Source organism: Pangasianodon hypophthalmus, chromosome 15 (assembly GCF_027358585.1).
Source record: "Pangasianodon hypophthalmus isolate fPanHyp1 chromosome 15, fPanHyp1.pri, whole genome shotgun sequence".
NCBI lineage: Eukaryota > Metazoa > Chordata > Actinopteri > Siluriformes > Pangasiidae > Pangasianodon > Pangasianodon hypophthalmus.
In genome coordinates this window covers 5487107-5513789 of record NC_069724.1, presented here as the reverse complement: position 1 = coordinate 5513789, position 26683 = coordinate 5487107, and the positions used below count along the sequence as shown (strand labels likewise).

The 26683-nt window shown below is 39.3% G+C and overlaps 2 protein-coding genes across 3 annotated transcripts; one reads left to right on the top strand and one right to left on the bottom strand.

Annotated features, from left to right (window-relative positions):
• Window positions 1-6595: 6595 nt before the first annotated feature.
• rin1a (Ras and Rab interactor 1a) lies at window positions 6596-14667 on the top strand. The gene is made up of 11 exons (XM_026938452.3): window positions 6596-6880; window positions 10019-10207; window positions 10477-10591; window positions 10733-10805; window positions 10897-10988; window positions 11272-11840; window positions 12021-12525; window positions 12633-12941; window positions 13134-13265; window positions 13355-13515; window positions 13615-14667. The coding sequence occupies exons 2-11, from the start codon at window positions 10019-10021 to the stop codon at window positions 13927-13929; spliced, it is 2460 nt and encodes an 819-aa protein (XP_026794253.3). The 5' UTR covers window positions 6596-6880; the 3' UTR covers window positions 13930-14667.
• Window positions 14668-14828: 161 nt separating this feature from the next.
• dpp3 (dipeptidyl-peptidase 3) lies at window positions 14829-24931 on the bottom strand. 2 transcript variants are annotated; one of them, XM_026938912.3, is made up of 18 exons: window positions 24851-24931; window positions 23162-23478; window positions 22989-23078; window positions 21855-21992; window positions 21680-21754; window positions 21269-21359; window positions 21005-21135; window positions 20769-20899; window positions 20156-20214; window positions 19872-20066; window positions 19681-19793; window positions 19359-19451; window positions 19187-19249; window positions 18195-18319; window positions 17985-18105; window positions 17243-17422; window positions 16303-16465; window positions 14829-15662 (listed from the first exon to the last, which is right to left on the bottom strand). In XM_026938912.3, the coding sequence occupies exons 2-18, from the start codon at window positions 23429-23431 to the stop codon at window positions 15520-15522; spliced, it is 2181 nt and encodes a 726-aa protein (XP_026794713.1). In that variant the 5' UTR covers window positions 23432-23478; window positions 24851-24931; the 3' UTR covers window positions 14829-15519. The 2 variants fall into 2 exon arrangements, with proteins under 2 accessions (XP_026794713.1, XP_053096281.1); XM_053240306.1 differs by lacking the exon at window positions 24851-24931 and adding an exon at window positions 24737-24821.
• Window positions 24932-26683: the final 1752 nt, after the last annotated feature.

The following is a 26683-nucleotide window of genomic DNA, read 5'->3' as shown; positions in this document are numbered from 1 at the left end:
CGTTATGAGAAGGGGTCAAAAGGGTACGGCTATGTCCACTACAAGTCTGCTGAGGCAGCGGATTTGGCGATGGAGAGGCTCAACGGCAAACTGCTAAACGGCCGTAAAGTGTAAGCCATGTGTAAATTATGACTTTTTATCAGCCTGTGTTCAAATGTCAGATTTCTTTTGACATTTGCCCTTTTGAGGGTCATATGAGGGTGTCAGTCAACATCAAGTTGTAATTTTGGTGGCATTGGCATAAAGACTAACAGCAGTGTTTAGAAAAAGACTCTAATAGCAGTGTCTCTGTTGTGTTACAGGTTCATTGAACACTTTAAGTCCCGTGAGGAGCGCAAGGCTGAGACAGACCCCCGTCCCCAAGTCCTCACCAACATCTACATCAAAAACTTTGGTGACGAAATGAACAACAAAGAGCTGAAAGACATCTTCAGCAAGTTCGGTGAGGATCCTTAATAGAATTTTATGAGTTATATGCATTAACGTAAACATAATTAGATATGCACTTGAAATAAACACTATGAAAAAGTTTTATTAGAACATATTCTAGAGTTTGGATGGAGCCTTAAAATTGTTGGTGTGTGTGTTCCAGGTCCTGTGGTGAGTGCTCGAGTTATGACCGATGAGAATGAGAAGTCCAGAAGATTTGGCTTCGTAAGATTTGAGAGGCATGAAGATGCGCAGAGGGTGAGTGTACACAGCAGCCAAGTGTACTAGCGTACAGCCTTGTGGAAAGTTTCCTTAAAGCAGGAAAAACAGTGATGAATGGTATGTGTGTGTGTGTGTGTGTGTGTGTGTGTGTGTGTTTATGTGTTTGTGTGCATGTTCAGGCTGTGGATGAGATGAATGGGAAAGAGCTGAACGGAAACAAGGTGTATGTGGGCCAAGCGCAGAATAAAGTAGAGAGACAGGCTGAACTCAAGCACAAGTATGAGCAGGTAAACACACACACACACACACACACACACGCACACACAGGATGCTGACTCTACCCTCTCTGCTGTAGGGTCTCAACCTCTATGTGAAGAACCTGGATGGTAGTGTGGATGACGAGCGTCTGCGCACTGAGTTCTCGCCATTTGGAACGATAATCAATGCAAAGGTCACTTACTAATAATCCCTACATTTTATTCCTTTCCCAATAACCGGTATCTACTTCCACTTACTGACTCTGAAGGGTGTATCTAGTATGAAAAGGTTCCACAGCTTGGCACTGCTATATGTATGGAGGTAAAAAAACAGAACCTTGACGCTAACAAAACATAGCTGTCGTCTTCCTGTTTTGTGATATTCATTGATATTTGTGGGTGTACACTCAGTCATGGTTAGCCACGTTAGCACATTTATCCTAATGCGTCTCCTCACTGTCCACTACAGGTGATGATGGAGAATGGACGCTCCAAAGGCTTTGGCTTCGTGCACTTCTTGTCTCCTGAGCAAGCCATGAATGCCATAAAGTGGATGAACGGCAGGCTGTGGGGCAGGAAGGTGCTATACGTGGGTGTGGCTCAGCGCAAAGAGGAACGCCAGGCTTATCTCGCCCATCAGAACATCCAGAGGATGGCGAGCATGCAGGTTGGTGTTAACATAGTACAGAACATCTACCAACATCTAAAATGATTCAAAATTTTAGTTAAAGGGTCTCTGGCTGTAAAAGATTGAAGAACCCTGGCTTTAAGCTACTCTAGCTAATACTTCTGAGTTACCACATGAGGATAGCTAACTGCAACCTGTGATTCGGAGCTGAGAGAAACAAGATGAAATAAAGTGTATTAATGGCTGCGTGTATGTGTGTGTTACAGACTGAGAAACTGGCTCCCAATTATGCAAGCAGCCAAGTGGTTGAGATGACTTTTCCTCATTGTACTGTGCAGACCATCCAGCCTCAATGTGAGCCACAGCTGTCTGATTGTATATCAGTGTTACATTTGTTACACAGTGTGTGTTCGAGTCTCTCCATGGCTGCTATGCAGCCTGTAACTATATCTATTCATTTGGTGCTTATTTCTGGCTCATATTATCTTATTATCTTTATGTAGATGTCCACCACATGCCCAGTGTAGTCCAGAATACGCCTGATGTGATTCAATTTGCAACAACGCATCAGCAGACCTATGGCATCTTCACACTAACAACCAGTCAGGTGCCATGTCTGGATGAAGTGTGTACAAGCACAACTACACCCACAGCTGCAGATTCTATTCCTGTGGCAGATACAGTTCCAGCTGTAGATGCAGTGCCAGTTGTAGACACGGTTATAGCTGTGGATACTGTGCCAGCTGTAGATATGGTTACAGCTGTGGATACAGTGCCAGCTGTAGATAAGGTTACAGCTGTGGATACAGTGCCAGCTGTAGATAAGGTTACAGCTGTGGATACAGTGCCAGCTGTAGATACGGTTATAGCTGTGGACACAGTGCCAGATGTAGATACGGTTATAGCTGTGGACACAGTGCCAGCTGTAGATATGGTTACAGCTGTGGCCACAGTGCCAACTGTAAAGACGGTTATAGCTGTGGATACCGTGCCAGCTGTAGATATGGTTACAGCTGTGGCCACAGTGCCAACTGTAAAGACGGTTATAGCTGTGGATACCGTGCCAGCTGTAGACACAGTTATAGCCGTTGATGCCGTTCCAACTGCGGATACAGTTGCAAATGCAAATACTGTTCCAGCTGTAGATACTGTGCCAGGTCTAGTTCCAGCTGCAGGTACAGGTCAACCTCCAGCTGATAATGCAGCTCCAGAACCAGCTCCAGCTGCAGTTCCAAGTCCACCTCCAGCTGCAGTGGTGGTTCAAGTTCCAGCTGATGATGCAGCTCCAGAACCAGCTGCAGCTGAGGTTCCAGCTTCAGCTGCAGATGAAGATACAGCTTCTTCTACATCTACAGCATCTGTAAGTGAAGTGCAGAAGGACAAAGATACAACTGAAAAACAAAACACAGAGAAGCCCTTGGATGGACACACACACACACACAAAATAACACTATTCTGCATGCTTAATACTACAATATAATAATAATAATAATAATAATAATAATAATAATAATAATATCCTATGTTCCCAGGATGTACCCACATATCCACCAGCTGGGAAGGTGCTGACTATTTACATGTTGGAATCCGCACCGGTAGACGACCAGATCCAGATGGCGCGTGAGTCTCACACTCATATATACACAAACACACACACATAAATATGCCTCATATACACTCCTGCTCTGCAGCACAGCATTTTAATGCACTTTTTTCATTTCCCCAAATGTTTCTGTGTGTGGACTGAAACTTCTACAAGCACCTGCTTTTAACTCTTCTTGCTTTACACATTAATAGTACATAGAAAGGGTCTGGTGCCTGAACCCCACTCATGAGACTATTCACTTTATCACTATTCCCTCTCCCTCTCAAAAACACTTCACACACTCTCTTTCTCTCTCTCTCTCTCTCCCCCTCTCTGTCTGCAGATGATTATATGTTACCGCTGGTCGAGAAAATCCACCCGACTCTGGCCAATAAGATCACCTGGATGCTTTTAGAGGGCGAGAACAACTATGAGATCATGAACATGATTGGCGATCCTGAGCTCCTGCGTGGCAGGGTGTGTACACACACACACGCACACACAAACACACAGACACACACTATTACTATTTTTTTTTCCAACTGTTTCACTCCCCTATTCAATCTTTATATGCATATCACAATAATTTGCACACATGATATATGCATATATGTGTGTGGGTTTTTTTTGTAGGTGGATGAAATGGACGCTCTCCTGAAGGCAAGAGAAGCTGGTCACAAGCCGGTGAGGATCTTTAATGAAAACTGGACATGTGCTGATAATCGGTTATGTGATACACAACAATATTTTGTATTCGATTCGTATTTATCACATCACAGTCGTATGAAATTCTTGTTGTAGAGTTGTAGAGTTCCATCAACAAAGCAGTCCCTCTCTCTCTCTGTCTCACACACACACACACACACACACACACACTATGTGGTTGTGAAACACACACATACTGTGTAGAGTAAAACCACTCTGCATTTTTCTTTCAGGAAACCTTGAAGATGTTTTACAACAACAACAATAAGAGGAAGAAGAAGAGAAAGAAGAAATAAACATTCCAACCAACAATTCATACCATAATATATTTTATAAAATTAGAATTTTAAGAGAAACTTATTGTAAATGTATTAAGTCAAGAGTGTTAAAATCTTAAATATTAGCTAAGAAGAATATTAATAGTTGATAGTGCTTTATATAATACACTATTCATCTATCAACTTTATATAATATAATTATATAATAGTTGATAGATGAATAGTGCTTTATATAATACATAAGGTTTAGAATTTACCTGAACTAACTACAACAGTGTGTGAGCGAGTGCGTGTTATTATACACTCTGCCATGGAGCTTGCGAGAGGGTGCATGAAAGGGGTAAATTTAAATGTCTGCAAGGAATATTTTCCTGAAAACCAACAACAAATTGAGGTCACAGAGTCAAAACCTCATTCTGTTAAGGAGATTAAGTGCTAAATGGTTAAGAAGCTGTGATAAAGAACGGAGGTCCAGCTGTTGCAGGGTTTTTAATATTAACTGCAGCCAGATACAATCTCTTTGGCAGTGTTTGACTGCCCATGGTTAGTGAGGGTTTGTCAAAAAAAGGGGAAATATTCTTTGAATAGTGTTTTGCCAAATCTGAGAATAACTTCTTGTATAAATCAAGAGCACCGTAGTTATCTCAGAAATCTGAAATTATATAAAATCTATATTTAGGAACAACTTGTATTATTATTAATCTTAACTCTTAGCTAAATTATTGTTTAGCTGGTGCAGTAGCTTTTACATGACACATCTTCCTAAGCCATTTATTTTCCTTAATGTTTTGGCACTCGAAAAATGCAGCTCTACTGTATGTTACTGTGTACTATTTAGTGGGTCTGTATGAACTTATTGTGACTTAGGACAATAATTTGGCCTGTTTTTCCCCATTTCCTATTATTAAATTAACTATACATGAAATGAGATCTTCAAAAAATCAGTTTGTGATAGAGGGAAAAGATGAAGAGCATCATTTAACACAACAATAATATAGATTCCTACAAATCCAACTTCCAAGTTATTATAAGTTATTAATTAGTAATGATCATACAACAACAGCAGCAGCAATAATAATAATAATAATAATAATAATAATTTGCATTATTGAGGGGAGAATTTTGGCTGTAGGATTTACGGTTCTCAAGATGTGGGCCAAAATGTAAATGCTTGCGCCACCTTTAGGCCCAGTTTGGTCATCTCACTTTGCTGAGTAGTGGTTAAGATACTGCATCTACCTAAAAGGGTTTAGGCTGCACGGTTTGTTTTAGCAGAGAAAAATAAGAAGAATTATTATCAGTAGTAGGAGTAGTAGTAGTAGTAGTAGTAGTAACAGCATTAGTAATAGTAGTAGAAGTAGTAGTAGCAGTAATAGTAGTGGTAGCAGTAGTAACAGTAGTAATAGTAGTATTACGAGTAGTAGTAGCAGTAATAGTAGTAGTAGCAGTAATAGTAGTAGTAGTTGTAGTAGTAGAAGTAGAAGTAATAGTAGTAGTAGTAGTAGCAGTAATAGTAGTAGTAGCAGTAATAGTAGTAGTAGTTGTAGTAGTAGAAGTAGAAGTAATAGTAGTAGTAGTAGTAGTAGCAGTAATAGTAGTAGTAGTAGTAGTAGTAGTAGAAGTAATAGTAGTAGAAGTAATAGTAGTAGTAATAGTAGTAGAAGTGATAGTAGTAGTAGTAGTAGTAGAAGTAATAGTAGTAGAAGTAATAGTAGTAGTAGTAGCAGCAGTAATAGTAGTAGAAGTAATAGTAGTAGTAGCAGTAATAGTAGTAGTAGCAGCAGTAATAGTAGTAGAAGTAATAGTAGTAGTAGGAGTAGTAGTAGTGGCAGCAGTAGTAGTAGCACTAGTAGAAGTAATAGTAGTAGTAGCAGTAATAGTAGTAGTAGTAGCAGCAGCAGCAGTAATAGCAGTAGTAGAAGTACTTAGTAGTAGTAGCAGTAGTACTTAGAAGTAGTAGCCTCATGATCTCAGGGTTGTGGGTTCGAGCCCCACGCTGGGCACTAAACCCAGCCACTGGAGTGGCACAAGCTGGTTCACTCTCACTGCCCAAGCCAGGATAAAATGGAGGGCTGCTTCAGGAAGGGCATCCGGTGTAAAACCTGTGCCAAATCAAACGTGCGGATCATAAACCGGATCTCCATGTTGGAGCTCCGCTGTGGCGACCCCTAACGGCAGCAGCCGGAAGATCATTATTATTAGTAGTAGTAGTAAAGCGACACAGGAAGCACCTACTGTGGAATATAAAGCCCTGCAAACTAGCTGTTGAGCCATATTCCTAAAACGCTTTATTGAAGTTTACTCGCATAGGAAACATTTCCCTCGCCTTTACTGACGTCAGTTTTGCTCTGAACTTGACTCAGCGTCCAGCTCACAACAACAACAACAACAACAACAATAATGATAATAATAATAATGCCCACAAGGTGTAGGCTACTTTCCAGGTTAAACCAGGCGCATGCGCACATGACTTCAGCAAAGCCCAGGAACTTTTGGTTTGCCCATTCACAAAGATCAGAGTGGAAAGCACGCAGAGGAAGACGCAGTGTGAATAATGCCTGAATCACAGTTTCACCCAGTGGGGGGAAAGAAGCTGGACGACATCTTCTCCCAAACGTGGAAGAGGAACTAACCTGCCGATTTTCCCTGTGAGAAAAAAGAAACCAAGAATTAGTTTTAATATCCTGCTGTCCAGCACATTTCATGGATCTGACAGCTTTGTGGCTCGAGGCAGTGTTTCAGCTACTGTAAGTGGAGAACTCGAGGAGGTGGAAAGGTAAGTGGCTGCTTTCTTTTCCCAGCTCTAAATCTCTGGCTTTTAACAGGTTAGTTCTTTAGTGTTGTTGCTAAACTTTATCTGAGCACTGTGTCAAACTTCCTTCTTCATACATACACCCAGTCAGAAACTTGCAACTGCCTCTCACTGCTTTATAAAGCACACTGACAATCACAAATACACAACTGCAAGGCTTGAATGAGTTGTCTGTCCTGAAAATGAGATGTGTGTGCTGACTGCAATTCATTCACACTCATGTGATCTTACAACACTGTTTTCACTTTCCAGCACCTGGAAAAATAGGACTGGATCAACATAAGTCTACATTTTCTGGACATGTTGTTGACTTTAAATCTGATTAGTGTCTTCTGGTGTGTCTTGGTGTATAGTCATGAATATATTTTTATTCTAGAAACTACAAAAAGGAAAGAACTGTAACGTTCCTTGTTGCTGGGGTGGTACCCTCAAGCATACACCCTGTATACCTTTGTAGTATATATAATGCACCTTTAAAGCTTTACTCTAAAAGGTAATTATGGTCCAGTCATGTACCGTAAATCTTTACATAGTCTATTGTAGGTACCACACCAGCGACAAGGAAAGGTACTATTAATACCCTTTTTTTCTGAGAGTGTACATAACCCAAACCAAATACTAAACCTTGAGTCAGTTAGCAGTGCGGTATTTTAAATGGTTCCATGATACTACTTAAAGGCTCATGGTTGTTATGCAAAATTACCACAAACACCTCCAAAGCACATACTTATAGGCTTCCACCCCACCAAGCCTGGACTTGCTAGGCTCATTTACACACCCTATAAGTAGACCTGTGCTCTACGCCTCCTGCCTAAACACGAACTCTGTAATCTCTTCCCATCTTTCTGTGGGTTTGTTTTCTTTTTTTGTCGAAAAGCCAACTCCGAGAACATCTTTTAAATCTCTTTTAAATCTAATGTCTAGAGGATTTTAAGAAAAGGCTGAACTATGTACATAGTATTGTATGTAGAACTATAGTGTATTAAAATAAAATATAGTATAAATTATAGAAACATCCTAACAGAATATAAAATATACCACAAAAAGTTATGTTGTAAAACCTTTATAATGCAGAACATGGTTAAGCAATAGACAACATTTAATTCTCTCCTATACCTCTCCAAACGTCCTTTGTAAAAATCCGTGAGCTATAAAAGGTACTAGTTTAAAGTGAGTTTGAAAGTTTTTTCAGATTAGTGTGTGTAAGTGGGTGGGAATGCCCAGTAGGATGTGTGGGCCAGTGTTGCTATAGCAGCCATCTGCTGCTATTCTTCACCATCCCACTCAGAGCCCATGCCAGGGGTACCCAAACTTTTTAACACTAAAAACTTCCTACTGATCAGTTCTGCTGTGTGCACCTACACTCTCACAAAAAGGGTAGCAAAAACATGCTCATTTACTAGCTGAAAACGTATCCCGAATCTGAAAAAAAAAAGTTTAATTTTTGACACAAAGTGTCATCGAACTACCAAAACTATCAGTATACAATACAAATTGATCAGTATTTTATTTTATATTATAATAGTTTCAAATACTGTTTCATTTTTTTGCACATTGCCCAATTCTTATTTTGATTTCAGATTTAGTGAATGACTAGAACTGTGGAGAACCGCAATTATCAGTGTAACCCATTGGTGCATACATACAGCATGTTTAATAATTATTTTTCTAAATAGATGTGGAATCTTTGACTTTGTGGATACCCTGTATAATGCAAAAGTTTTTGTAGTTTTACATCATAAGATGTAAACATGAGGCTCACATCATACAATGGATAACTTGTTCATGGAGTGAATGCAAAGCTTGGGTTTGACAGAAATTCTAATTTCATCATAAAAATATATAAATGAAATATCATATAAAATGGCATTTCTTATTTTTATGCTGATATTAAAGATATGTTAGGACTGAGAATAGACAGGTTCAGTCAGAGAAGCCCAACACAGAAATGTTAGGAAATTAGTCAGGTCATGACAAATAGCACTCACATGACCAGGAGGAGGAATGAGCCCCAGGGGGAGTTTCCAAACACCAGTAAGAACAAGAGGTCAGCAGGAGAAATAAGGCACATGTTTGTGTAGAAAATAACCATTAATGGAAAAAGTTACACAATCCCTATGAGATGACTGGAAAATAGAATTAAAAAAGGTAGCATACTTACTGAAAGGGAAGTTCAGAGAGTCAGAATGGTTCAGTTGTTCATTGTAGGCACTACATTCTTTACAGCTGAACATTTAATTTAATAATAAAACGGTTAAACTGTTCATCTCAGGACCTTAATGGTTAGGATTTAAAAAAAGATCATTACATAAATTTATTTAAAAAAAGTTCCATTTCATATCTGCTGCCCTGGTAAACATGCTTCATGCCGATCATATTATTAGAAAACTATGACATTTTAGCATCACAAAATGAGAAATGTGTGTAAAGATAGCAAATAAGCAAACTCATCTGAGTTAAAAATAAATACATATTTTAGCACTTTTGAAATAGACTAATGTATTGTGCTCCACTATGTACACCATGTACAATTAGTAGTAGTAATAATGCTGTTGATGAAAAGATCAGAAACAGCCAGTTACATGTCTGAAAGCTTTCTAAACTAAATGAAAACCATTTCATCTTAGTCTTGGACATGATATCATTACACATTTGATCAATCAGAGTTACGCCAATAGGTGCCTCGAGTGTGAATTGTAGTCAAATTCATTCTTCTGTTTAATGAAAGTGGTAGAAATAACTAAGCATTCTTTGACTTCAGTGAGTTAAAGCAATTGTTTTGTATTTAAATTGAGCATTGCACCATTTTCATACATTCTTATCTACATTCAAATTACAGAATAATTATTTCTTTGTATTTAAATGTAATAAATTGTTTACAAATAATTAGCATTGGTGATGAGAAGCTTTTTGTAGAATGCTCACATAATAATCCAAAACAACTGCCTGAGATTTCATCGAACTTCGTTGCACAATGAACCCTATAGGATTATTCTTAAGGGGCAATTCTTGAGACCTTAGATATTTACTTGGACTGACCAAGAAAAAATAGAAGCGTGCTTGTGCGGGTCATGTGCTCAGGTGTTGTTTAATATGTTTTAGATGCAGGAGGACCATGTGTATGACTATCCAGATGCCCATCCAGTAGGAGAGAAGAGGACATGTCCTCAACGAGGCTCCTTGAAGAGCATCAGTGTGCTGGACCGCCTGCTGCTCACGTACCCCGTATGGCTGCAGTTGTCTATCAACTCAGCCACAGCACTCCACATCCTACAGCGTGAACCCCCAGGGGTGAGGAATACCCACTCACAAATTGATCCTGCCAAATGCTCTAATGCATTTTAGTCAAAATTTGTTCAAATTTGTCACAACCTCCAGAAAGGCTAAGGTGCTCTGCACTCCCATAGTTCTGGCGTCAACAAGAAACTCAGTCTTCATGTGGTTCCTTGGAAATGGCTTCAGTTTCAAATAATATAAGGCTCACAAAGATTAAGAATCGTGGACAAAATACAAAAAAATATATATATTGTCAAATGTAATGTTTACTCCACCTTTTGTAGACTTTCCTGGTGCGAAAGTCCAGTACATCCCAGAAGAAAATGCTGTGTCTCAGGCTAGCAGATGACAGTGTGCCATCTTTTGTCAAACAGTTTGTCATCCGGGAGAAGGACTCAAGTGAGTAATATGATAACCAAGAGTCACAACATGATGATCATATACATTTATGAATATTAATCCAATTGGACAGAGTTTGGTGTTGAACAGTTACATTTGATGAATATGGATATTCACTAATTGTCAACCTCTACCCCCCAGCCTTCTCTTTGGAGAGCTCAGCTATAAGTTTCCCAGATCTTTGTAGACTCATTGCCTTCTACTGTGTCAGCCGGTATTAATCAGCTAATATCTGACAGTTCTTATTCAATTCTTTTTACTGTTTTTGTTCAGGTCATTTATGTATTTAACTTACTTTACATTAGGGATGTTCTTCCCTTCACTCTGGAGTTGCCAGAGGCCATAGCCAAGGCGTCATCCCACAAACAGTTGGAATCCATCTCTCATATGGGTGTGGGTAAGTACATGGTGGTTTTACTGTAGACTGTGGTCATCCAAGTCATTTAAAGACTGTGGAAAGTCAGTTAGTAAATATAGATTGTCACTATCATAACAATGTAGGCTATGGTATGAGCATAGGTTAGGTTTAGTTTCAGCATTGAAGCCCAGGTTGGACTATGATATAAAAATTTGTCAAAGATATAAAAAATGGTCAAAACCTTCATTTTTAAGATCCTTTAAGTACTTTTGTACAGCATAACAATGAACATTAAAATGATCTGTTGCCATGTTTCATACAGAGTTCTGGAGTTCCCAGTTAAACTTTCGTGGTCCTCGGAATGGTCCTCCACCTGTACCTGATGCACCTGTACTCCCAAATCCTAAACCACAACATTCTACCGCATCTACTAGCACCAGTACAACATTGTTCCAGGAGTTCTGCCCAATTCACACCAGAAGTCCTTCTGAACTTGATTTGGGAGCAGGGCAGGGAGCTTTATGCTTCATCAACCCACTATTCCTACAAGAGCATCCCATTCGTGGTGCCATGCACAAGCGCCATCACTTTAAACGCAGCATAAAGGTTCGGGTCTCCACTGAAAACTCCAGTTCACTCTCACCCCCTGTCACCCCACCACCACCTCCACCACTACTTGCAAAAGCCAAGTGTAAAGGAAAGAATGTGCAGCAAAATGAAGTGGTTCAGAGCAACGAGGAGGATAAGAACAATGCTGAAGTTGTTGAGGGAGATTCAGATTATGTACAGCCTTGTCTTGCTCTCCCAAAGAAGACTTCTGCATTAGTCACCACGACCCTCTCTCCAACAGCTGAGGAGGAGGACTACCAGTTGCCCAAAGCACTTCTGCAGGTATAACACACTCTGCCCTCAATCACACTTTAGGATAAACACAAAACTGCCATCAGCATATAACTAACTACTGCACTTTAATGCTCTGAATATGATATTCCCTAAGCAAATGCAATGCAGAGCAAAGTTTCATTTGAAGGGTTTATTTGCTTTACATCTTTTGTGTGTATATATACACAGGCACAAAGAAAAATCACAGTGGAGAGTGAAGAAGAAAATGAGGATGAAGACATCGGACTAGTACTTGAGAAAAGAAAGGCACCATCCCTCACCGAGTTAGACAGCAGCAGCTCCCTTAGCAGCCTTGATGAGACTGAGGAGAGTCCTCAGAAGCCTTCCCTCACACGGGGCACTAGTAACCCTATCATCCCCTCTCCTCATCCTCCCCACCAGTCTGTTTCGGCCCTGCGAAAAATGAGTGCAGCCTTTGTGTCCTTCTTTGTGCCAGGGAAGAGAGTCATACGGCTGGTGGAAGACCTTTCTCATGACAGGCGTATGGCATTTGGGGCTCTGGTACAGGACTTCCTGAGGGAGCAAAGGGAAGTGTTGAAGCCACAGTGCCTGACAACCACTGTGGAGCTGCTGCAGGGTTTGCGTCTCTTTATCAACCAGGCTAAGGTGTTCCTCTTGGAGTGTGGAGAGCTTGAACCCCCCATTGAGACCCTAGTGCCTGAGGATGAGAAAGGTACACAGCACAGACTCCAAACAATTTTGGAAGTGCCTTTTATATAACACATTAATTCTAGGCTTCATGACAATAAGCTAGGTGTGTCTATACATGTGTTTTTGCAGATCAGACACTGGAAAAAGCCCTGTTCCGCTGTGTACTAAAACCTCTGAAAGGGCAGATTGATACAGCACTCTATAATGTGCGCGAACATGATGGCTCCTTTAAGAGACTGGCTGAAAGTATGAAGAGAGCCAGAGATGCTTCTCCACGAGACCTTTTTGGAGTCCAGGTGGCTGTGCCTGATGCTCATGGCATTGAGAAGATAAAGCACAAAATGTCTCTCATGAGACGTGCCTATTCACCCATTGACAAAGTAGTTTTGCTCCTGCAGATCTGTAAGCTCATCTATAAAGCCATGAAGACTAATACTGGTGAGGATTGCTTGAAGTACTTGAATATCACTTGTGACTCACCTTGTGAATTTTTTCACTTGGACAGAATAGATATGTAAATCATTATGAATTATATATATTTTTTAGTTTTATAATCATACAAAATGTCCAAAATGCTTTTTTGTATTTCCTTAAAATTTGTAGTACTCCTTTTAATCTTAATCTTAACAGGCCAGGAGTTTGGAGCTGATGACTTCCTTCCAGCTCTTTCCTATGTGATAGTGCAGTGCAACATGCCTGAGCTTTCTCTAGAGGTGGAGTACATGATGGAGCTGCTAGAAACCTCTTGGCTCACAGGAGAGGGTAGAGATATTATGCATTATTAAACAAGAAAGTTACATAAGGCATGCTCTGTTGTACTTTTACTAACTCATCACTGACATCATTGTCAGGTGGATACTATCTGACCAGTGTTTATGCCAGCCTTAGCTATATACAGAGTGAGCCAGAAGCTGTACCTTCTAGTGGACTTACCCACCAAGTCAAAGAATCCCTGAAGGAGTGGAGCCACCGTCGTAGCACAGAGTCCAAGAGCCAGAATGCCATAAAACAGGTCAGTTACTGGGTCTTCTTTTACAGAATAACCTTATTATTTTGTAGAATAATATATAAGATACAATATAACATGTGGTAATATCATTCTATCCTACAGAGGTTTGTAAAGGTGCTGTTTCAAGATGGAGAGTGCAGTTTGGTGAAGACATTGCAGTGGAAGGCAGGGTTCAGTGGAGAAGCTTTGGCACAACTCTGCGCCATCAAATTTGGAGTGGACCAGCCAGACGAGTATGGCCTGTACTGGAGAAGTAGTGGAAAGTTAATACCAGTTTCCCTGGATGATCAGATTCAGGACCTGCAGAACGTGGGTACCAGCAGTGCTCCACTCATTTACCAGCACTCCAATCAGGATATGAAATCCAGTAGATTGACCAGAGGCGGAGCTTTGGACCTTTCAGGGGAAGCCTCATAATGTTACCTAGAACCGAGGAGGCTGAACAACGGTACCTTCGCAAAAGAACAGCTGACAAACCACAATGAGTGGAAATTTTAAATAATTGGTTAATAACGGAGTACATTTGATAAATCTTCTGAAAAGTTTTATTAATTTATCTTTAGATAAGTGAATACTAAAACTGGAAACCTTGTTTACATGGTTGTAGTTGTGTACAACTAGTTGTATTTTATTTATATTTCGTGCCAAATGGTTTTGTAGTTCATTCCTATGGGATCTGCGAGAGATTCTTGTAGATTCTGCAAAATGATTATTTAATTTTTCAGTAATAATACTAAGACAGATGTATGATGACAGTGACGCTTCTACTTACTCTCTGTATAGTATAGTCCAACATTTCCCACGCTTTGCCTCGTAGTCATTCTGCACTGCACATTCTAGTGTTTAAACTACCCACAACGTACCTGCGGCATTCATCAAATAATAACAAAAAAATCCTTGTGAAATCAGTGTTAGAACTGTATTACAGTAAAATATGCAGTGCAGGTGTCCAGGAGCAGGATTGGGAAAACCCTACCCTGTTTATATGAGTCACATGGACTTAAATATATGCTAAGGTTTGCTGTTTATAGTGAGCTGAACAACTTAAAATTGTGACACTGTGCAGATCAATGTCTTTGAGGTGTCAATAAACAAAACAAACAAAAAAAAAAAACTAGTTTCTCCTTTTTTGTCTTTTGGGTAAATTTTTTTTTAATGGTTTCCAATATAGTGTTGCATCAAATGTTATGAATGCACGAGAGCAACAAGACAACGAAGTGCTTGTTGACAGTATAATAATAAGCTTGTTTTTATGTAATAAAATGTTTAATAGTGTAACTGCTGTTGGAACGAAAAGAGATAACAAGAAGACACTCTGAAAAATGTTTGATTTTTATTTGGTAGGAAATGCTTGCCTCGTCAGCAATCACATAGTCTTCTTTTATTCTAAGTGCCTTCAAGAAAATCGAAGTCCAGTAAATCACTGATTTCTGAGGAAACATCCCACTAAACTCGCATCTTGACTAGTCAGTTGATTATGTGATGTATTGCTGATCACTACATAAAGATGATTACGCAGAGCGTATTTGTTAAAACGTTCACACAAGTGCAACAGGTTTAGATTACATAAGTGCTTCTCCCACTCCGCCTTCACACAGCACATTTTCTCTCACCGATGCTTTAACACATATCCATCTGTGTGGGAAGCGTAGGCTGTGGTCCCATCTCAAATACAGAGGAGTGATTGCATATTCTAAATAAAAAACCTGACTTACTGACATTGGTGTACACAGAGCAGAGAGAAAAAGTAAGTTAACTGTTACATTGTCTGTGGAAGAACAAGCAAAGCATTAAGCAGTGTGCATGTGTATGCAGCAAATCTGATTTAACTGAGCTTCTGATTTTTTTTATTTTTATTTTTTGGCATTTTCCTACAATCACTTCCAAGATACCCTTTGCAACCTCTTTCTATCTCATTTTATCATTTCTTTCTCTGATACAGTTTGCACCTGCACGCTTATGGCAGTTATCATCTGAGAAACTGGCTCTAAGATTGCAGTGCTCCCCTCAGCACCAGCAGTTTACGTCTCTGGAGGCCATTTCCAGCAGCTGAGCCTCCAGTTCCACAGCATCGTCAGTGAAGCGCTGGGAAAAAGACTGGATCAGTCCGGCAGCACTCGCCTCGTACTCCTCCAGTTCCACTGCCTCGCCTGAAACACACCAAATACTTCAATAGTAACACACAAGAATGCAATACAATGTTTGCTTTTAAAAAAAGGGGGGTGGGGGGGTGGGGGGGCTGGTGAGGAGGGGTATGAAATGTGTATGAGCATTTCATTAATTCCATGAACACTGATACACTCCTAATCAGATTAGGGCTAGAAATTTCCATTTTAGACTAAACGACCCTTGTCGTATGAAAATGGGTCTAAAATATTGCATACGTGGCATCTTTTAGTGTTTATATTTTTGATTAAAACAATGTGACTAGAAAGCCGTGTTGTAAAGGGTAAATTTGAAGTCAAGTAGCCAAAGCTATCTATCTATCTATATGTATATGTATGTATGTATGTATTTATGTATATAAACACATGCACATACACTGGTGTAAGTAAATAAATGCACCTGAAAATATTAAAAACTTTATAACATTATTTTTGAGCTGTGGATGCTTTTTTTATTCTGTTTGTTGAAGTATAAAATTATAGGCTCATTAATATGCAAATAGTTAATATTTTTTAAGTAATTAAAATATGAATGCAACCTTCAGACAGGGACATATGCAGCAAATTCTGGGCTTAAAAGAGCACTGGTTAGCAGAATCAGGGAATCAGAGCAGTGAGAGCTGACCTTTGACTCGAGTGTTAGCCTGGACAAACATCTTGCGAGCTTCCTTACGAAGCAGCACCGTCTCACGGAGTCGCAGGAAATTGTGAGCTCCATCAGCTGTCACTGCAGAGTAGCGGTCATACAACGCTCGGCCTCCCTCCACATCAGCCGTGGACTTGTGCACCTGGGGAAAATGGTTTCATTCATATCACAGACCTGATATTGTAACTTCTACGTTCTTTGTTTCAAAGTGTCTAAAGCCATGTCAGTGTCAGTCACTGAATAATAAATAATGTGGTGGCACACAGCAGAAAATTAGGATTGCACAATTAATCATTATTGAGATGCTGATTTGGTCTACCAATTTCATGAATCAATAGCAAGCTTATGAGCTTAGTTAAAGTTTGTTAACTAGCTAATGTTGGGCATGATTTCTGACAGGGGCATTTAAACATGAGTTCCCTATTTATGTTTTCTTTCTGCTTCATTGCATTTTACAGCCAATTTATTTCATTTCAAAGATTTAACAAATCTGAAAGGTAGAGATTTATAATGTACAATGTAAAAGAAAAAGCTGTTTTCTGTGGATTCAAACGAAAAAGAACAGAATCATTTTATTCCTCAATCAGCTGAATAAATTATTATTATCATTATTTAAATACTGAGCCACAGTAATTTTCATTTAGCCCGAGGAAGAAAAAAATTAATAATTTCCTATTAACTTTGGGGGAAAATTCGACTTTGAAAAAAGCTTTCATCAAATGGTTCCAACACTTCAGTAGTTGAAGTTGAAAATGAAACTATGGTGTGAGCCAAACTTATCCCACCACCTTGTACATAATCTACAGAATGGACAGGCTGCATCCCATTATGTCCTGTTTTTATTACATTTTTACACAGGACCTTTTTGGTATATCAAGTGACACAAACTGCACAAATAACAATCTTGGCATTAATGTACCTGCAGACTGCAGAGGAACTTCTGGATGGCACTCTTGCCCACTGTGTGAATCTTACTGCGGTCCAGCGTGATGAGGGCGTCAGGTTGGCCATCCGCCCCTGTGGTCTCACTCAAGGTCACCAAACCCTCTCCTGCTTCCAGCAGCACACGCAGGATCACAAAACGAGCCTGCATATGAGCCTACAACACATACAAAGACACACAGGAATGCACACACAGCAAGACCCAAAGCTCAAGGGCTCTCAATAACTAGGAAAAGGATTTATAAAAGCCAAGATGCATCCCGTTAAATTCTGTCTGCTCAGAAAAAAAAAATCTAAATACACTATTCGGTAGTTTTTATCCCGTTAGTTGTAGATATAGACAAAATACAGTTTGAGTTCTGATCCCTCTGTTAGGTCTGGGATATTTGTCTGCAAGTACACCCTCATGAAGGAGTGAGCAGTGTTTAATGCTGAAATGCACTTTATAATCTGATTTAAGATTTTGTCTAATCACTTCAGCAAATAATAATGCAAATTTCCACTTGTGCAGCTTTTTATCTTATGTTAAAACCAAGCCAACAGCAGTCTACCTTTTAAAAAAAGTTTCCATACTAGATAGTTGCAGCTAATTAACTAGAAATGCAGTGTACTGGGATCTTATTATAGTTCTTGGTGTTATGTAACTGTTTTGGCAATTTTGCATGTAAAGGAGTCATGCCAATAAAGCGCAATAAATTGGAACTAAAATTGTTGCAAACCTGTCTCCAGCTCTTGCTCTCTGGTGTGTAAAACTCCAGGCCTAGCAGACCAGCACGGACCATGGTCAACCAGTTGACATACACTACCTCCTCTGCTGCTTCACCTTCATGGCCAAAGATGCTGCATTCAAGCATAGCAAACATCTCAGCTACATTACAGTGCACAAGATGAAACACTTGAATGTGTGTGTGGGTCAGCATTTGTGTTACCTCAGCACCTGCTTGTTCAGACAGAGGTAGAGCCCCACACACTCTGCCCTACACTCCTCATATGACGAAGCGATGGTGGAAAACTTGCTGTCCCATGTCTCACTGCCTTTGTACCAGCTGGTAATCTAAAACAAAGATGTGCAGTTAAGCATCAACCCAGTCAAACCACTGTCAATTTAGCAACAGTGCAGTGGTTTGGTTTGGAATCAAATGGCTACATTCACTAGATTTGCTATACAAAGATTTTCATCGGTCAGAATGAAGTTATTCCAAATGTACATTCTTTGTTTAAAAGCATGACATATAGGCTAAAACAAATTTCTTTTAGGCATTTAGTGTCAACATTTTGATAAGTCTAATGCAGGTGTAACAATATTTGCTGAGAATGTTACTGTAGTATTCAAATGCCTTGCTTGAGTTTTTTTTTAGGATTAACAAATTCTAGATTATATGCAGGTCAGTGAAACTTTCTCAAAAATGTCCTTATTGAACAGAAAGAGCCAAAAATAATCATTTATGTCCTGCATCATCCTCTTTCAAAATATTAGATGGATGCATCTCACACTCCATCAGCATAATCACAATGAGTACAGAGCTCAAAGAGTGAAAAACAAGACATCTTTGCCAGACCGTAATCGGATATCTAGATTTATAACATAACTTGGACATAAGGGATAGACACGTTTATAAACCATATCAGGTAGGACCAGGACCAACATGATTTGTTCTGACAGATGTATTGTATGTGTGTATTTTTATGTGACGATTTGCTGTATATCAGGCCAATCTAGAGGTCTTTATTTAGTCGGTGCTCATTATAATCATTTTAACATTTTTTAAAATGGGCAACGTAAACTCAACTCACGGGAATGAATTCTAAAAAATGAATTCTAATGCTGCTGTCTGTATTAACAGACCATTAGGCTGGTTACAAACGCAGCCATTAACATCTACAGTTAAATGGTTAGCAGAGTGTAGTGTAATAGACTCACCAATTCCCCCGTCTCTGGATTACAGACCTCAGCCTGATTAAAGTTGAAGTTTCCCTTTTCATCCTACACACACAAAAAGATGTGAGGCGGTGAGCCACACTCTAATCCCTATATTCTTTAGCTTTTCCATTTTCACAACACCAGGCCATATTGTAAGACACAACTCACTCACCTGCATGAAGAGTTTGCCACTGCCATGCCCCAGAAGCTCATGCAGCCCCACCTGCACCTCAAAAGAAGGGCCTTTCCACTTGATGTACAGATCCTGCAGGCATAAAAGAACAAGAGAACAGGTAAAATCATTATAAGGCCAAACCCTTGTACAATGTACTAATGTATAAATAACACTACACAAAGAAAATCAATTGCATTTTAATGTACAATTTACTGTGAACAATACTGAAGGACTTTTAAATATAGAAGGACATATAGCATATAAACTAATGTACAAGGAGAAATATTTGCTAAAAATTTTAGCAAGCATTGTGACTTACCTTGTCTTTTTCCTCCAAAAAAGTGAGTTTCTCCTTTTGTGTTGCGTAGGCCACAGCCAGCACATTCCCAAGGGACACATTCTTAAAGCCTTCTGTTTGTCTAATATCATCATCTGGAGAAAGAGACAATGTTTACTATGGCAAAATATCTGCAAAATTCACTGAAAACTACACTGAATGGTGGAACTCACAGTTTGGAATGTTGATTCCTGCTGGGATGCCACTGCCAGCGAAGGTGAGCACATCCAGCGAGGTGAAATCCGGTTTGAGGAAGCGATCCTTTTCGAACGCAGCAGGCCACGGCAACTCGGGCAGCAAGACTTCGGCTGAGCTCACCAGCTGTGCAAACCGGGCACTCATCGCCTTATTGACCACAGCAACAAAACCTGAGGAGAGAGGGCAGAAACGTGAATATGTAACAAGCTATCTGCACCACTAATCATGCATATCTAGAGCAAAATGAGAATTTACTTACCTTCAAACTCGCCTCTTGAACCAAATGGATCTCTGTAGCTCTCAATGAAGCCAATGTAACTATCAGGCAGAGGAATTTTGGGGTAAATTAGAGATAATTCATTTTATTTCAGAATACTTAAAACGCAAAACATTCTTTAGATTGAATAATAAATTGCTCTGACATGGCAGGCCCATAAAACAATATAAGTAGACCACACAAAAAGACAAAGAAGCAACGATACTTTTATCCTCATGAAAAAGGTTTCTGGGTTTATGACAATTGGACACCACCCAACCCTATTTCTCTACAAGCTGGTGTAATAACAAGGTTGCACAAATTACTTTCCAGTAATTTGCATAGCCTGTATTTGCATATAGGAACATGACTGGCTTTTATATTTTGTGACGCAATAACATTTGCCTGTGACATGTTCAGTTAAGAAGATTGTCAAAGCATTCAAGTACGTTTCCCCAAAAGGAGTAAATTAAATACGTATTTTTTAAACTGTGGTGTAACTATGGTGTAATTGGATATGGAACCAGATATGGAATGACTCAAATGCAAAGCAATCGAGACGTATACTGCAGGCGAGTTTCAATTACACAGACCAAATTTTTCGCTCTATATTCACCTCTCTACAATAGGGCCCTTGTCTTTTATCCAGAAACGGGAGCCTTCTTTATGTGCATCCACAGAGCCATAGGTGAAACTTCTTATATATTCCTCCAGCATTTGACTCTGGTTCTCATTGGCAGCGTAAGCCTATGCAAAGGGACAAGAAAAAGAGCAAGAGCAACAGTTACATTTCTCTAAGGTTCCACAAGAGCTGGGTTACTGCAGTGAAAACATTTGGTTTATATAATCCACCTTAGCTTTTTCCAGGTTTTGGCTGACTTTCTCCATAAGATATGCATAGTCTCCTCTCTGAACAGAAAATGTAGCATCCTCAAAGTCATAAGTGCCACAGCAAGTCTCTCCCTCACCCTCAACAGCACAATCTGTAAAATATAGTAAGGTTGGCATGAGAAAGAAGCTCAGAGAAAAGCCATAACAGATCCATGAAGCAAGGTGATTCTCCTGACATGAGTTATATAAATTTGGAACTTTCAGTCTGCTTTTTTATTTCCTCACCCTTCTTCACTGCAGAAGCAAGGCGCACCTCGTAGCAGCGTTTCCCTTCTTTCTCCTTCTTAAACAAACGTGTGTTGTAGGCACTCAGGTTCTGGGGAGGGATAATATTACAAACTTGAGGGGTAGGCAATATGGTAAAAATAACCTATCACAATATACACTGCATGTCAAGTATTACAATTAGATTTGCTAACAAAGTGCTCGAACAAAAGCAGTACCACTAGGAAGACATGTGGTTTTAATTATGTAATGCGTCTACAAAAAATAAAAAAAGAAAAATGAAACTTTTTTTTTTTAGTTTAGAGCTAAAAATGCACAGTAGCATGCCAGTAAAACGCTATCAAAGATCACAAAACATCACAAAAATGAAAAAAGGTGTTGCAGATATTAAGAACTGTCTAAATATTGCACCTTGGAGTCTAGAAATTTCTGGGCCAACTCTGCATCTTGTAAGCAGCAGTTCCCTGAGAAGTATGTGGAGATCCCCTTTGAAAGACAAAACAAGACAAAATCATTCATTCTGCTGATTATACAGGACAGAGTTATCAAAAAGCCAGGAGGTTAAAGTTTATTAGAGCAGACTGACTTCATCCCCGAGCCCAAGCTGTTTCTGCTTGTCTTCCAGGGAGTAGAGGAGGTGGGAGCAGCTGTTCCACAGAGCCTCCATCTCAGCAGGGTTCTCCTTATAGGCCTGGCTTTCCCACACCACTGCCTTAAACTTCTCCTGCACATGGAACAAAGACTTATAAATCTTCATGTCCTTCAATACTCAGTAGGTTATGTCAGAATGCAGTTGTTCTTAAACTCAGCAATAGCTTCTGTACAAAAGTAATTGCAAGAGTTTGCAGACGTTTAGTGTGTTGCGTATCACATATTAAAAGTTACACAATTAAAAATGAAATCAGTATGGCATGGGTGAACCCTCAGGTTATTATCTGTGTGGAGTTTCTGTGTATGCTCTCCCCATGTCCACATGGTTTCCTCCAATTTCCTCCCACCTCCGAAAAGCATGGATACTGGCTGGGTACTCTAAATTGCCCTTGGGGTGAATGTGTGTGTAAGAGACTGTGTATGTTGCCCTGCAGTGGACTGCGTCCTATCTAGAGTGTTTTTCTGCATCGCACGCGGTGCTCCTGGAATAGGATCGGGATCCAATATGACTCTGACCAGCATAATGGATGGATAGGCATCTCACATTCTGAACAGGATATAAATATTCTCTAATAACATTTTACACCCTTTGATTTAATTCCTACTACTTTGTTTATCTTCTGCATTTCTGCTTCATCTTTTGGATACTCTCAGTTATAATATTCCCCCAATTTGACCCATTTCTTTTCACTTGGCCAGATGTCATACAGCACCTCCTGCAAATCATGCCTGGAGAGGATCTTGACAAAATATTTTCTTGCTTAAATTTGCTTTGTTGTGTATTATTGTGTTGCTGTCAGATATAATCACATTCCCTTAACTTATTGAATTTTTTTTTTTTTTGGATATAAACTACGACAGATACACCACCACCCTAACCAGGATAAAGCAGAAGATGAATGAAAGGAAAATTGTATGGAAAAAAGTAGAGATATATTTTCTTTTGGTTCCAGAAAGCATGAGAGAGGCAAACTCAACAGTATGTATATATCTAAAGTCATTGTGACTTTAATTAGATGACCTGCTAATGAAAGAACTGTTACTAGCAAACCAGTTCTAGACACTTTACCTTTGGCAAATTGGGGATGAACTTCGTGTCACCAAATGACTTGTAGTTTCCCATGTTTGCATAAAGCCCAGCAGCATACACAAGAAATGCCTGATCCAAAAGAGAAACAAATATCGATATTTGCGCTCACACTGTATTGCTACTAACTGAGACCACTGAAGTCCATTCCTCACCTGGTATTCATCTGAGCTCAGGCCCGCTGCAGCCGCCACTGTGTCCAGCTGTGCAGGCGTCTGCTTCCGGAAGATTCTCTGCAGGAGCACGTAGATGGATGGAGACTCTGGTGAGGTTTGCAGCAGAACCACCAGACCGCCATACCAAGCTGCCCGCGAGAGGTAATGTGCGTACAGCTGCTCTTTAGATGACAGCAGCCGGAAGGCCTCGGCACAATCCAGAATCGAGATCCCAATGTCATTGGGGAGGTAGTACTGAGAATCCACCATGCTGGTTTACAAGCAGTGTGCTCTTCTGACTGAACTCACAAGGGACTCTGTAGGAGAAATATGTGTGATTCAACATATCTACCTAAGAAAAAAGGGTACTAAACTGTACCTTTCCTTGCCGTTGGGATGGCACCCTTATCTTTAGTTTCTTTATTATGTGCATCTTTCTAGGTTAAATAAACATACAAAAGATGTACACTTGAGAGTACAACCCCAGTGACAAGGAATGGTAGTTAAAGTTATTACCCTTTTGTCAGCAACATGATTATTTTCTTTAGAATGCTGCTGTTCGCCACGGAAAGTGAAAGATCTCAAATAGATAGATAGATAGAGCAAAGTAAACAAAGTTTCTAGAGAAAATAGAACTTTTCAGGCATCAGTTGTGCAAGTGCTTCTGAGGCTGTAGGAGGTGAAATCAGTGGACGTTCCAGTCTGATTTTAGTCCAAGTGCTTTCAGCTAGCAGACGTGCAGATGGAAGAGTCCAGTCGGTTGGAGAGTTGCACAATCGTCCTCATTCACTGAGACATTCGCGGCTTGATGATAGTCATGATGGTAAGTTTGCAGTCGAAAACATGGATCTGAAGAAGATTCCAGGGAGTAAATGCATGTACTTATGTAAGTACAGAAGATGTGGTAAAACTTACACGAAGTATATGACATTAAATGGTTTCACCTCCTACAGGCTCAAAAGCACTTACAAGTTATGTCTGAAAGGTTTGTGTACTTAACTTTTACCACATCTATCTATCTATCTATCTATCTATCAATCAATCTATCCATCTCTGTCCACACAGCACAGCACAGTTCTTAAGAAAACAGACATCTTTTTGCTTCTGTTTGTTCATTTCATATAGATGTTTCTTTTAAACATTGCTTTTTTCCCTCTAAAAACACCTAGAAACGTCCTTTTCTCTAAAAACCTTTGTATTTCTCTTAACTTTTGCCTCATTTACAGTAATTCCCCAAGTACACAGAGAGACAGAGATAAACAGCCAAATCCATCTGATAACAATCGACCTGGCCCTGCGCGTGGAATTTACTATCTGTCCTAAAATTTACTCTTCAAAACAAGCTTTCATTTTATAACTGAAATGAATTACATACCTATATCTATTTCTAGACCTATATAAATTCTATCTCTTTGTAACGAATGTCTCGCATGCTTTAATAAACCACATGCTTATTTAGTAACAGATATGGACTTCTACTTTCAGTTTTCTCAAGGCTGACTAGTTCCAGCTAACAAAGCTAACACAGCTAGCTCAGCTCGCTAACTTGGCAGCTGTATTGTTCGTATTTGTTACCGAATTAGCCCCACAGTAAGACGTCCAAACCAGCTACTACCTAAACGCATTTTATCCATTCAACCAAAGCTTATTATCGTGTAACAGCTACCCCCATTTAAATGTACTTTGTACCTTAATTCTGCGTTCAAACCTGTCAAAATGCAACCTCACTGTCTACCCCGACTTCCGCTATTCATTCAATAAATGTCCCGCCTCGGAGCCAATCAAGTGTGAGAACTAAAGACTGATTAGCACTTCAGCCAATCAGCAGAGAGTTACGTCACAGAGTGGGGCTGGATACTGGCTCTTTTTACTAACGCTTAATCTCAGCGATTAAATACATTAAAGCACACACACACACACACACACACACACACACACACACAGACACACACACATCTATATATATAAATATGACATATTAAAACATATATATGACAATTATTTTTATTAAAATAAAAACATAATATTAACAATTATTTTTTACTAAAATAAACTTGAACTTAATTTTAAAGTTTATTTATATAGCACATTTCATTTATTTAATGAGTAGCACAAAGTGCTACACGGGAAAGAGTTACAAATAGAAAAAGAGAAACAAGAATTAAGAGTTAAAAGTATACAAATGCAATTTAAAAAATAAAAAATATATAGTATATTTAAATAAAACAAGTTCAATTAAAAATGAAGGAAGAGAAAAATTAGGCTATGTTAATAGAACTATAGATAAAACTAGCTAAATGCTCAAATGTAAATGCTATTTAGTATGCTAGGCGTGAAGGCCTCATGCGAATAGTTCCAGTTTTTAACAGTTTCTAATAGTTTAATAGTACCAGATTCTGGTCGATAAAAAAAAAGACTGCTGCCACTCCTTTTATGTTTCATGCATGGAATGTGGAGAAGGCTAGCACTGGATGATTTGAAAGCACAGGTTGGAGCATAGCTTGTTGGACATGCAGATAGGTACAAAGGTGCTCTACCATTAAGTGTAGTTAAAAGTGCAGTATCTCTTTTCCTGTTAGTATATCACAATATACCACAATGCCAAATTTACTAAACTAATTGCTCATTTCTAATCTTAAGTCATATATTTCCATTCTTCCATAAACTGCTCTGACTCCAGACTGTTTCATTTGTTTGACTTAATGATTTTGGTTTACAGTTATCTCTGTGCATGTGCTCATCCTATTTTCTTTCTTGCTTCTCCTCACTGATTACTGAACAAGCTTACATTAAAATGCCATACCCCACAGCTAATGCAGGACACATCTGCTAATGTAACGGCGATCAGCTTACTGCAACTAGCAAGCTAATTTGGCTAGTATTATGAGTACATTACATTTTATAAACTGCAAATTACCCTCATAAACTCATATTTATATAATGTTCTCTCATAAACTCAAACATTTTTATCATGGCTAAGTCAGATGTTAATAATCTGCCTTATAATAATAAGCCTATAATATGTGCACTGGATATCATTTAACAAAAGCTAGACATAAGCTCAGCTGCTCTGAGGTCATGAGAACATATCACACTGTTGACTGGGTCATGGAATGTACCAGTATGTACCAGGTATGTTTTTCCACATAGTAGACTACATTCTTTCACTACATTATCAGTACAACACTGTTTCCTTATGACGACTGGACATGCTATGTGGGAGGTTAAAAAAAATTAGAAACGATCACTGTCTGGACCACAGTGTCCTCACAGCTAGTTATGGCCATGGTTATAACATTCAAATAAACACTTCTTTATAAACTTTTGTCAATTTTGTGTTGAAATTTTATTCTGCAATCTGTTCGTCTTTACTTGACTGGTTGAAAAACATGGCCACCCTCATCATAAAACCTGAATGGTATGCCCATCTACCTAGCTTCTAGTATGCTATGCAACCTTGTATGAATTTTCCACTTGCGAAGCAGTGTTCAGAATCCAGTGAACATCATTTGTGGCTATTTC